The 13,121-nt window shown below is 37.6% G+C and overlaps 1 protein-coding gene across 1 annotated transcript in view; it reads right to left on the minus strand.

The window, feature by feature from the left end:
* The window catches only part of LOC123529217 (E3 ubiquitin-protein ligase Mdm2-like), a 59,646-nt gene that overhangs the window by 16,062 nt on the left and 30,463 nt on the right, over positions 1–13,121 (minus strand). Inside the window, exons 6-7 of the mRNA XM_053522223.1 lie at positions 8,228–8,398; positions 639–731 (exon numbers count right to left, since the gene is read on the minus strand). Of these exons, the coding sequence (XP_053378198.1) occupies positions 639–731; positions 8,228–8,398 (264 nt within the window). The remainder of the gene's footprint in view (positions 1–638; positions 732–8,227; positions 8,399–13,121) is intronic.

The raw sequence follows: 13,121 nt of genomic DNA on the forward strand, positions 1-13,121 counted from the left end.
TAAGTCTATGTAAAACTTGTGACCCCCGGGGCGGGCCTCATTTCATCCCAGGGGTACAATTCGAACAATCTTGATAGAGGACCATAAGATGATGTCACATGGCAAATATCAAGGCTCTACGACTTGTGGTTTTGGACAAAAAGATTTTTCAAGTTTTTTCCTTTCGGTTGCCATGGCAAACAGAGTTCTGCTTGGAATTAAACTCTTTAAACAATTTGGTAAGGGGACCACCCAAGGATCATTCCTTTGAAGTTTGGTGTAATTCTGCCTAGTGGTTTTCAAGAAGAAGATTTTTTTAGAAAATGTTGACGGATGCACGATGCACAACTGACGACGGACATTGAGCGGTCACAAAAGCTCACCATGAGCCTTTGGCTCAGGTGAGCTTAAAAAAAGGATTGCACCAGTTATCAGTTCTGATTTCTTAAGTTTTCATAAATATCAAAAATCACTGAATTTGAAGAAAATGCCATTACTTCAAGAGACCATTACAACCTTAGACAAGTATCTTTTCTAGTTCAAAAAGATAACAATAGCCTTTCATCCTTCTCTATATAAATAATGGATTGCCGAGTCACCAGTATTTTTACTACCTAAACTACCTTATTAAAACAAGGGAGATAACTAGCTATACTCACAGCCTCTGTAAGTTCTTTATCTCCATCGTTACCAGAATCACTGCAGTCAGCAAAGAACTCGACATCACTCTCTTTACATACAACCAGGAAACTCTGTAAAATATTCAAAAGAAGACAATGAAAAGAAAGATGCTGAATAGAAACTGATATATTATTTCATTAGAGTCTTATTCACTGGCACATATATGACATAGTCATATAATCATTCTGACGACTTTTACAAACACACTGCAAGACAGTGGGCTCGAAAACAATTACCGAGAAGAATGAACAAAATGCCAGATATGAGCTGCAGACAAATGTTGAGCAGTTGAAGAAAAATTTAAATCCTTACTTTGTACAGGATTCAACTGAAGAGGCACAATTAAGGGGGCTAACCAGCAAATTTTAGGCAAAAAAATTATCTTAAAAATCCATAAGTAGTGAGTATTCTGAAAGAGGCTAGTGGTATAAACTTACCAAGCTTATTAACAAAGATTTTTGCAAGCTATTCTTATAAATAAACTAAAACTAGAGCTGCTTTTGATAAAAGCACATGTCTCCCATTACTGCCTAATCATCCAAATAGTAAGTCAGTCTTTATATACTCTTTACTCACTACAAATATACCTTTGAAGAGTAAGACTGATTTTCAGTAAATCAAGTGCCATAATTCTGAAGTGCCTTTGATGATTTGGCTATTTAATGAAATTGGCTGAGAAATATCCTTGGGCGATTTGGCTATTTAATGAAATTTGCTGAGGATTACGGTTAATACCCCAGTCACACATACGGCGCGGATAGCCACGTCTAGCCACGGATAGAAACATAGTAATCCGTACCTGAGCCGTACCTTAAAGTAGTAATCCATATCATTCCGTACCAATCCGTACGGCTCATGTATGGATCGATATGGTTTACTACGTTTCTATCCGTAGCTGGACGTAGCTATCAGAGCCGTATGTATGACTGGGGTATAAAACATTTGGTTCAAGTTTGGTGAAGATCTGATGAGAACTGTTCAACTTAAGGTGGAATGCACCTAATTTGAAATTGTTGGGTTCTAGCTGTTTCGAAATTTTGTTTAATATAAAATTCAGCATATTCCTCATAGAACGCGTATTTTTACTTTTTTGATATTTCTGTAACTTTTTTCTCTACAAACCTGCAAACACGACTATTGACGTTCATTTTTGATGAACCATTATTTCTCGTCCGTCAGACTGTTTTCTTATATCTTTCTGTTCAGTAAACGAGTATCGATTTGCTTGTTTCTCATCGTATTTTCATTTAAAATGTCTTTGAAATGCTGTATAATTTGTGGAGATCATTTTAACGTTGAAGTCGATAGTTACGTTAAAGTGACGTCAGAGCGACAAATATGACGTTTAGTTTTGAATAAAACGTTTGTGTTAATCTTGTCTCATGTAAAACCCAAACGACAAACAAGAGGGTCATGATGACCCTGGACCGCTCACCTGAGTAATATGAGCTACATGTTTCGAATGTCAAACTGATGATAAAATATTAAGAAAGTCAGTAGGTCATATTCATAGTTAATGAAATGCAGTTTTACGATTGAGGTGCAAAACTGTATGTCATCAAAATTTCAAGGCTGTATCTTAAAAAACAGGAAGTAGGTCAAGGTCACAGTCAAGTGACATCATATTACTTGGGGTCATCAGGTAATTATAATTAAACAGTCTTGGAAATAGGATTAGATGATTTTTTAAGTATTGTTTTCCTATACAACTCGCATAATAACTAAGTAACCCCAGGGCGGGCCTCTTTTAACCCCAGGGGCATAATTTGAACAATTTTGGTATAGGACTAATAGACAATGCATCATACCAAATATCAAGAGCCTAGCTCAAATGGTTTCAGACAAGTTTTTTCCTATATAAGTCTATATTAAACTTGGGGCCCCCAGGTCAGGGCCTCTTTTCACCCCAGGGGCATAATTTGAACAATTTTGGTATAGGACTAATAGACAATGCATCATACCAAATATCAAGAGCCTAGCTCAAATGGTTTCAGACAAGTTTTTTCCTATATAAGTCTATATAAAACTTGGGGCCCCCAGGTCAGGGCCTCTTTTCACCCCAGGGGTACAATTTGAACAATTTTGGTCAGAACCATAAGACAATCCTACAAACCAAATATCAAAGGTCAAAGTGTTGTGGTTTCAGAGAAGAATATTTTAAAACTTTTTTTCCTATATAAGTCTTTGTAAAATTTGGGACCCCCAGGGCAGGGCCATATTTGACCCTAGGGGGGATAATTTGAACAATCTTGGTAGAGGACCACTAGATGATGCTACATACCAAATATCAAAGCCCTAGGCCATGTGGTTTTGTACAAGAAGATTTTCAAAATTTTCCCAATATAAGTCTATATAAACCATGTGACCCCCGGGGCAGGGGCCATATATGACCCTAAGGGGATAATTTGAACAATTTTGGTAGAGGACCACTAGATGATGCTACACACCAGATATCAAAGCATTAGGCCCTGTGGTTTTGGACAAGAAGATTTTTTAAGCTTTTCCTTTCGGTTGCCACGGCAACCACAGTTCTGCATGGAATTAAATTCTTTGAACAATTTTGAAAGGGGGCCACCAAAGGGTCATTCCTGTGAAGTTTGGTGTAATTCTGCCCAGTGGTTTTCAAGAAGATTTTTTTTAGAAATTGTTGATGGACGACACACTACGCACAATTGACAACGCACTACACACGACGGACATCAAGCGGTCAAAAAAGTAAAATACGCATTCTATGAGGAATATGCTGAATTTTATATTAAACAAAATTTCGAAATGGAACCCAACAACTTCAGATTAGGCGCATTCCACCTTAAGCAGGTTTTTTCTACCTAATTTTGGAACATAGCCTTTACCCCCAAAATTGGGAATTTTGACACGTAAATGTTCCAAAGTGGGAAATATTTAGTCCAACAGAATAAAGTAAGGATGTGATCGAGCATTTTCTCATACACTTGTTTCACTTTGTAGAACTTCTTTAACAATACTTCCATTACAAAACTGTCCATAAATTGGTCAATTTTTATGCAGTTTTGAGGAAATTATTTTCAGACTGAGAATGAGAATTTTTTACACTCATTTTGGTAAAATACATACTTTTTGGCATTGGGAATATAGCTGAATAATGGCTAAAAAAAGGCCAAAGAAAAACCTGTTAAGAGGGCTAACAAGTGGAAAAAAGGTAATTTTAGGTACATTGTAATTCAAGCATACATGTGATCTCCAGTGCGGGAGGGTCAAAATCCCATTCTCAATGCCAATTAAGCTCCATTTTTTTACCAATTTGAAGCAAAAAACTCTGTCATAAGAAATAATTCCCAACTGAAATGATTTGTGATTATTCAAAGAAAAATTTTGCTCGGTAATAAAATCACATAAATAATTGTTGAAAAAACCAACCCATTACTATTTTTAGAACAGGAGTGTTAAATATATTTCCCCTTAATATGGAGTTAAATTCTTCCAATGTTTACCAAATTAATTTGCTACTAAATCGGACATATTTCATTGAAAACTGGATGAAAACACACATTTATTTGATAACATCAATCTACATTATTTTGGTAAGGGTAAATACATGTTGATGCACATCTGTTTTATTTTTCATGTCAAAATCATCAGTATTTTTATACGAAAGTGGGTGGGGTAAGGAATTTACATAATTTATGAGTTGTGTTCAGACCAATTTAGAGCTTCGTTTTTTTTTTCAAGTCCTCGAGTAGAATAATGTTAATGCATGCTCACCTTCATTTCAGACCTAAATGGAGACTTTGTTTCTACAAATTTAATCTGTTAAGAAAGTTTAAAGTTAGAACAAGAGGGAGCTTCTGTAAGATAGCATGCTCGACTTTTCTCACTGACTGACTCTGAATTAAAGCTTTGCCAGTAAAAGGGGCAATTAAAGTTTTGCCAGTAAAAGGGGATAATAGCCAATAGCTTTGACTGTAACAGAGATATTAGACATTATATAAAACTTTTAACAAACAAAATGAAGTTAAAAAGTGGCATAACTCTGTCAAAATTTAAATCAAGAGTTATGAGGATTGCTTCTTCTGGTGTAGACTTATATACATTTTTGTGTGGCCAAAAATGTTGGATTTTGCCTCTAAGTTACGTGTTCGCACGCTTAATTTATGTCGATAAAAATCCTCCAGTTTTGAGAACCCATGGCCAACTCCAGCTGAAAAATGGCAAACCTCCAGTTTTGCGATTCTGAACTTATCACATGTATGAATTCAAGGGCCATAATTCCGAAATGCCTTGGCCGGTTTGGCAAGTTATCGAACCTGGCCGCTGACTTGTGGTGAAACATACCTTGTTCAAGTGTTGTGAAGATCGGATGAGAAATATTCAACTTAAAACTACGGACAAGAGTATCAAGGCAGTTTGAAAGACAGCTAAATACCCTGCTACTGTTTAGGATAGTAAAAGGGTAAACCTTTGACCCTTGACCATGAATTGACATGACTGACTCATGAATTCTGCACATCATCTTGATGAGGTGATCATTTGACCAAAGTTCCATGAAAATCTTTCAAGAGGTTTCGGAGATACAGAGCTCATACCTTTGACCTTGAGCCAACATGGCTGACTCATGAGTTCTTGATGTGGTTATCATTTGACCCAAGTTTAATAACAAGAGGGCCATGAAGGCCCTGTATCGCTCACCTGACCTTTTGACCTAAAGATCATCAAGATTAACATTCTTACAAAGTTTCATTAAGATATGGTCATACATGTGGTTTCTAAAGTGTTAACTAGCTTTTCCTTTAATTTGACCCGGTGACCTAGTTTTTCACATGACCCAGATTCGAACTTGACCTAAAGATCATCAAGATTAACATTCTAAGTTTCAAGAAGATACCATCATAAATGTGGCCTCTAGAGTGTTAACAAGCTTTCCCTTTGATTTGACCTAGTGACCTAGTTTTTTACCCTACCTGACCCAGATTCAAACTTGACCTATAGATCATCAAGATTAACATTCTGACCAAGTTTCATTAAGATACAGTCATAAATGTGGCCTCTAGTGATAACTAGCTTTTCCTTTGATTTGACCTGGTGACCTAGTTTTTGATCCTACATTATCCAGATTCAAACTGCTCCTTAATAACATCAAGATTAACATTCTGACCAAGTTTCATGAAGATACAGTCAATAATGTGGCCTCTAGAGTGTTAACAAGCTTTTCCTTTGATTTGACCTAGTGACCTAGTTTTTAACCCTACATGACCCAGATTTGAACATGACCTATAGATCATGAAGATTAACATTCTGACCAAGTTTCATTAAGATGCAGTCATAAATGTGACTTCTACAGTGTTTACAAGCTTTTCCTTAGACTTGACCTGGTGACCTAGTTTTTGACCCAAAATGACCCAATATCAAACTCGTCAAAGATTTCATTGAGGGCAACAATCTGACCAAATTTTAATTAAGATTGAGCCAAAATTGTAGCCTCTAGAATGTTAAGAAGTTTTTCCTTTGATTTGACCTGGTGACCTAGTTTTTGATCCCAGATGACCCAATATCAAACTGGTCCAATATTTTATTGAGGGCAACATGCTGACCAAGTTTCATTAAGATTGGGCCAAAATTGTGACCTCTAGACTGTTAACAAGCTTTTCCTTTGATCTGACCTGATGACTAGTTTTTGACCCCAGATAACCCAATATTGAACTCATCCAAGATTTTATTGAGGGTGACCAAGTTTCATTAAGATTGGGCCAAAATTGTGACCTCTAGAGTGTTAACATGCTTTTCCTTTGATTTGACCTGGTGACCTAGTTTTTGACCCCAATATTGTTAGACATTCTAACTATCTTGATAATTATCCATAAAATGCTTTGGAATTTTCCCCTCAGTTAGTCCCTTGGGGAAGATTTTACCTTAGGAGCTTTATGAATATCAGCCCAGAACTATAAACAAGAGGGTCATGATGACCCTGGATCGCTCACCTGAGTAATACGAGCTACATGTTTCAAATGTCAAACTGATGATAAAATATTAAGAAAGTCAGTAGGTCACATTCATGGTCAATGGAATTCAGTTTTACAATTTATGTGCAAAATTGTGTAAGTTATCAGTATTTCAAGGCTGTATCTTAAAAAACAAGAAAGTAGGTCAGTAGGTCAAGGTCACAATCAAGTGACATCATGTTACTTGGGGTCATCAGGTAATTATAATTAAATAGTCTTGGAAATAGGATCAGATGATTTTTTAAGTATTTTTCTTATATAACTCACATAATTACTAAGTGACCCCAGGGTGGGGCCTCTTTTAACCCCAGGGGCATAATTTGAATAATTTTGGTAGAGGACTACTAGACAATGCATCATACCAAATATCAAAAGCCTAGGTCGTACGGTTTCTGACAAGAAGGTTTTTAAAGCTTTTTCCTATATAAGTCTATATAAAACTTGGGACCCCCAGGTCAGGGCCTCTTTTCACCCCAGGGGTACAATCTGAACAATTTTGGTTGAGGACCATAAGACAATGCTACAAACCAAACATCAAAGGTCTAAGAGTTGTGGTTTCAGAGAAGAAGATTTTAAAACTTTTTTCCCTATATAAGTCTATGTAAAACTTGCGACCCCAGGCCGGTGGGGCCATATTTGACCTTAGGGGGATAATTTGAACAAACTTGGTAGAGGACCACTAGATGATGCTACATACCAAATATCAAAGCCCTAGGCCATGTGGCTTTGTACAAGAAGATTTTCAAAGTTTTCCCTATATAAGTCTATATAAACCATGTGACCCCCGGGGCGGGGCCATATTTGACCCGTGGGGGACAATTTGAAAAATTTTGGTAGAGGACCATTAGATGATGCTACACACCAGATATCAAAGCCCTAGGCCCTGTGGTTTTGGACAAGAAGATTTTTTAAATGTTTCCTTTTGGTTGCCATGGCAACCAGAGTTCTGCATGGAATTCAATTCTTTGAACAATTTTGAAAGGGGGCCACCCAAGGATCATTCCTGTGAAGTTTGGTGTAATTCTGCCCAGTGGTTTTCAAGAAGAAGATCTTTTAGGAAATGTTGACAGATTGACGGACGACGCATGACGGACGCCAGACATTGAGCGGTCACAATAGCTCACCATGAGCCTTTGGCTCAGGTGAGCTAAAAAGGTGGTAATAAAGAATACACTGGTTGTTGCAAGACATGCTTAATGTGAACAGATTATCCCATACGGGTATTTTATTCGGCATACTCATCTCACAAGTGTGAAAATGAGCCCTTGGCAATGTAAGACAAACTCTTCTTCAAAATCAAAGATGGACACAGGCTGACATCAGGTTTGCTTGGTCAAATCTGCACAGAGAACATTTGCCCTCTGGACTGTGCTGAATACATTTTGCTTTATAAAATCCAATGGGCACCAATTATAACCACCTGAGTTGAGCTTATGCGATACTATTAATATTCCCAGTGACTGATTTCACAGTATCTTTCACACCATATTTTACATTTTCACTGAAGGTTATGAAATCATTGCATCTGGTGTCCACTCATGAAAGATTTTTCAATCTTACAATGAAACAAACAAATATCCTCTCTTCCTTACCTCTCCTGATCGTACAGAACTGAGATCAGATTCAACTGGTGAAGGGATATCTGACTCTATGTCATATTCTATACTGAACTCTGTGTCTGATGGTACCTCAACAGCTGTAGAATCTTCCTCCAAGAACCAAAGATCATCTGAAGAATCCTGAACAATAACAGTTTCTTTTCCCTACAATAGGAGAAACAGCAGTAGAATCCTGAACTATAACAGTTTCCTTTCCCTACAATAGAAGAAACAGCTGTAGAATCCTGAACTATGACAGTTTCCTTTCCCTACAATAGAAGGAACAGCTTTAGAATCCTGAACTTTGACAGTTTCCTTTCCCCACAATAGAAGGAACAGCAACTGTAGAATCCTGTACTATAACAGTTTCCTTTCCCTACAATAGAAGAAACAGCTGTAGAATCCTGAACTATGACAGTTTCTTTTCCCTACAATAGAAGACTACAATAGAAGAAACAGCTGTAGAATCCTGAACAGTCTTTATCCTACAATAGATTTGTTTTGGGGTTAACGCCGTTTTTCGACAGTATTTCAGTCATGAAACTGGGCACATTTGACAAAGCTGGAGCTGTCAATGGAGTGTTTAATGACTCCAACATGGATGAAATATTAGATAATAGCTTGAGTCTATGTCAAAAGCATTAAGTAATAAGAGAGATAAGGATCAAGTGTATCAAAACATTAAATATTAAGTATAATTCTTAGCAAAAAGGGGTCATAATTCATGAAATATTGGTGCATCAGTGATGCACGTTCAGGGCTTAAGCTAGGCTAAGATTTTAGGGAGAAGTCACTTTCCCCTCAGTTAAGATTAGGGAGAATTAGAGAGATTTTAGGGAGAAGTGGCGAGATTTTAGGGAAAATGTGGACAGATTTTTAGCACCATGACATGCAAGATGAAAAAGGAACTAAATATGCTTAATGTAACGTTACTATTTTTATTATTCCCTGTCTTTGTTTACAAAGTCTATTAATTTAAAGTAAATAACAAATTCACTGAAAATGTCAGTGATTCTGTTTTCTTATCATTTTTAGCCTTGTGTATCTAATGTGATTAAACTGCAAATTCAAGTTCTTTTCACTCTTGCAATGATTGCCCAAACCAAGAAAACCGTTTAAATATAAATACAATTAAAACAAATTAATTCCGTATCAGTGAAAGAAATAAATCAAGCTCCCAGTGCCACAGGCACCAGTATCGGACCTGGGACAAAAATATGTTTGTTTTCATCCTAAATGAGTTCAAAATGAAAACAAGAGCTCGTCGAACATGAAATGCCCCCCTTGATGCATTCAGTAATTGTACAAGGAACAAATATTATATGCTCACTGTAAACAAAAGTTCTACCATTCTGGTTTAATCTGACTTTGACCTTTAACCTATTAACCTAACAAGAGATTACAGAGTGATCTTGTGGTCCAAATTTGAAGCCTATACCTTCAGAAATGTGAAAGTAGGTCACTAGGTCAATCTCAAGATCAAAGTTCATTTCAGTACACAATATGCTTGTGGTTCAAATTTGAAGGCTGTAGCTTGAGAAATGTGAAAGTAGGTCACTAGGTCAAAATCAAGGTCAAATTTTATTTTGGAACAAAAAACTATGCATGTGGTCCAAATTTGAAGCCTGTACCTTCAAAAATGTGAAAGTAGGTCACTAGGTCAATAACAAGGTCAAAGTTTTTTTTCGGTACACAAACCTATGCATGTGGTCCAAATTTGAAGGCTGTAGCTACAGAAATGTGAAAGTAGGTCACTAGGTCAAGATCAAGGTCAACTCATGTTAAGGTTCATCTTGCCACTCAAAACTATACATGTGGTCCAAATTTGAATGATATAAGTTATGGACATGAAGATTCTAAGTTTTTCCCTATTTCCATATTTGACCCTAGAGGGATAATTTGAACAAACTTGGTAGAGAACCACTAGATGATGCTACATTACAAAATATCAAAGCCATAGTCTTTGTGGTTTTGACAAGAAGATTTTCTAAGTTTTTCCCTATATAAGTCTATGTAAACCATGTGACCCCCCCAGGGCGGAGCCATATTTGACCCTAGGGGAATAATTTGAACAATCTTAGTAGACGACCACTAGATGATTTCATATACAAAATATCAAAGCCCTAGGCCCTGTGGTTTTGGACAAGAGGTTTTTCAAAGCTTTTTCCTATATAAGTCTATATAAACCAAGTGACCCCCGGGGTGGGGCCATATCTGACTCCAGGGAAATAATCTAAACAATCTTGGTAGAGGACCACTAGATTGTGCTACATACCAAATATCAAAGCCCTAGGCCCTATGGACAAGAAGATCAGAAACCATTTAACTGTTCCTGGCCAATGTGACCTTGACCTTTGACCTAATGACCTCAAAATCAATTGGGTTCATCTGTTGGTCATGGCCAACCTAACTACCAATTTTCCTGATACTAGGCCCAAGCGTTCTTGAGTTATTGCCTGGAAACCATTTTACTGTTCCTGGTCACTGTGACCTTGACCTTTGACATACTGACCTCAAAATCAATAGGGGTCATCTGCTGGTCATGATCAATCTCCCTATCAACTTTTGTGACACTAGGCTTAAGCGTTCTTTAGTTATCATTTGGAAACCATTTAACTGTTCAGGGTCACTGTGACCTTGACCTTTAACATACTGACCTCAAAATCAATAGGGGTCATCTGCTGGTCATGATCAACCTGCCTATCAACTTTCATGATCCTAGGCCCAAGGGTTCTTCAGTTCTCATCCGGAAACCGTTTTAATATTCAGGGTCACTGTGACCTTGACCTTTGACATACAGACCTCAAAATTAATAGGACCAAGCTGCCTATCAACTTTCATGATCCTAGGCCCAAGAGTTCTTGAGTTATCATCCGGAAACGGATTGGTCTACATTCCGACCGACCGACATCTGCAAAACAATATACCCCTCCTTCTTCAAAGGGGGGCATAAATATGTAGTGAAATATGAGCCACCTTCAAAAGATACATATGTCTACATGTTTCTTTTGAAGGGGGCTCATATTTCACTACATAATTTACATTTTGAACTCATTTAGGATGAAAACAAGGCCATATTTTTTGTCCCAGATCCGATACTGGTGCCTGTGCCCAGTGCTAATGCTCTCAGTCAGTCACTTTAAATAACAAGTATGTTAATTAAATACATGTCAATCGCAGTGACATCACTATGACATCACATGGAATACACGTCTTCTTTGATCTGCTGGTGTCTCTTTGATATGCTGGTGTCGGCACACAAGATATTTTCTAAAGGTCAAAAAAGAATGTGTAAGCTTATGTAATATAAATCCCTACTGCTTTGTTTATCAACAGTCAGTTTACAAAACAAGTGTCACCTTCGCACTTCTCTGAAATCTGAAGTAGGCGGAGTTTAAATAATGCCATCGTGTATTCCCGTCAAGTTTCAACAGGCCGATAGCTGATAACTGGAGGAGTGTGGATAAAAAAATCGGGCCACTTGAATTTCGCTTTCATGTTTGATTAGAGCAAAGTCGGGAGCTACAAAGCGACTATTTCACTCAAGTCGCTCCCTAGCTCAAGCCCTGACCTTGTGTCATGTTGAATCATATACAATTTGTAATAACTTGAGATATAGTGAAAACACATCAAAATAAACCTTTAATTCTAAGTAAAAGGGACATAATTCATCATAATTGGTGCCAGAGTTATGGACCTTGTGTAGTATGATATGGTTGGTAAGGTGGAACAACTATTTTAAGTTGGAATCAAATCCATTCTGTAATAACTGAGTTAGAGTGAAAGTGCATCAAAACTTTAACCTGAGTGTGTGTGTTCGGGTTTAACGCCATTTTCAACAATTCTTCAGTCATATAAAGGACGGCGTCTTCTTGTAGCAGTGAGCACAATGCCCAACTTTATAGTGCTGCCTCACTGGAATATCACGCCGTAGACACGTGGCGTGATACCCCACCCAGTCACATTATACTGACACCGGGCTGACCAGTCCTAGCACTATCCCCTTAATGCTGAGCGCCAAGCGGGGAAGCTGCTAGTACTATATTTTTTACGTCTTTGGTTACAATGCCGCAACCTCCCGCGCCCGAAGCAGACGCTCAACCACTAGGCTACAGAGGCGGTTAAACTTTAACCTGAAATTATTAGTAACAAGAGGGTTATGATGACCCTGGATCGCTCACCTGAGTAATATGAGCTACATGTTTCAAATGTCAAACTGATGATAAAAAATTAAGAAAGTCAGTAGGTCACATTCATGGTCAATGAAATTCAGTTTTATGATTTGTGTGCAAAACTTTGCATGTCATGAAAATTTCGAGGCTGTATCTTAAAACAAGAAGGTCATGATGACCCTGGATCGCTCACCAGACAAATATAAGCTACATGTTTCAAATGTCAAACTGATGATTTTTAGAATTTTTTTGGAAGATTTTCTGATGTACAATCAAGTAACCCCTGGCGCAGGGCCAATTTTACTCCGGGGGTCATGATATGAACAATGTTTGTAGAAGTCTACTGGGCAATGTTACATATCAAATATCTAAGATCTAGGCTTTCTGCTTTATTTTTAGCAAATTTATAAAGTTTTCCCTATGTACAATTAAGTAACCCCTAGGGCTGGGTCAATTTGACCCTGGGGTGGGGTGGGGGGGGGGGTCAAGATTCGAACAAATTTTGAAGAGGTCCACTAGGCAATGCTACATGTCAAATATCTAAGCTCTAGGCCTTCTGGTTTAATTTTAGAAAATTTTGAAGATTTTTCTATGTACAATCAAGTAACCTCATGGGGCGGGGTCAATTTGACCCCGGGGGTCATGATTTGAACAAATTTTGTAGAGGTCCACTAGGCAATGCTACATGTCAAATATCTAAGCTCTAGGCCTTCTGG

This window comes from Mercenaria mercenaria, chromosome 13 (genome assembly GCF_021730395.1).
Source record: "Mercenaria mercenaria strain notata chromosome 13, MADL_Memer_1, whole genome shotgun sequence".
NCBI classification, from domain to species: Eukaryota; Metazoa; Mollusca; class Bivalvia; order Venerida; family Veneridae; genus Mercenaria; species Mercenaria mercenaria.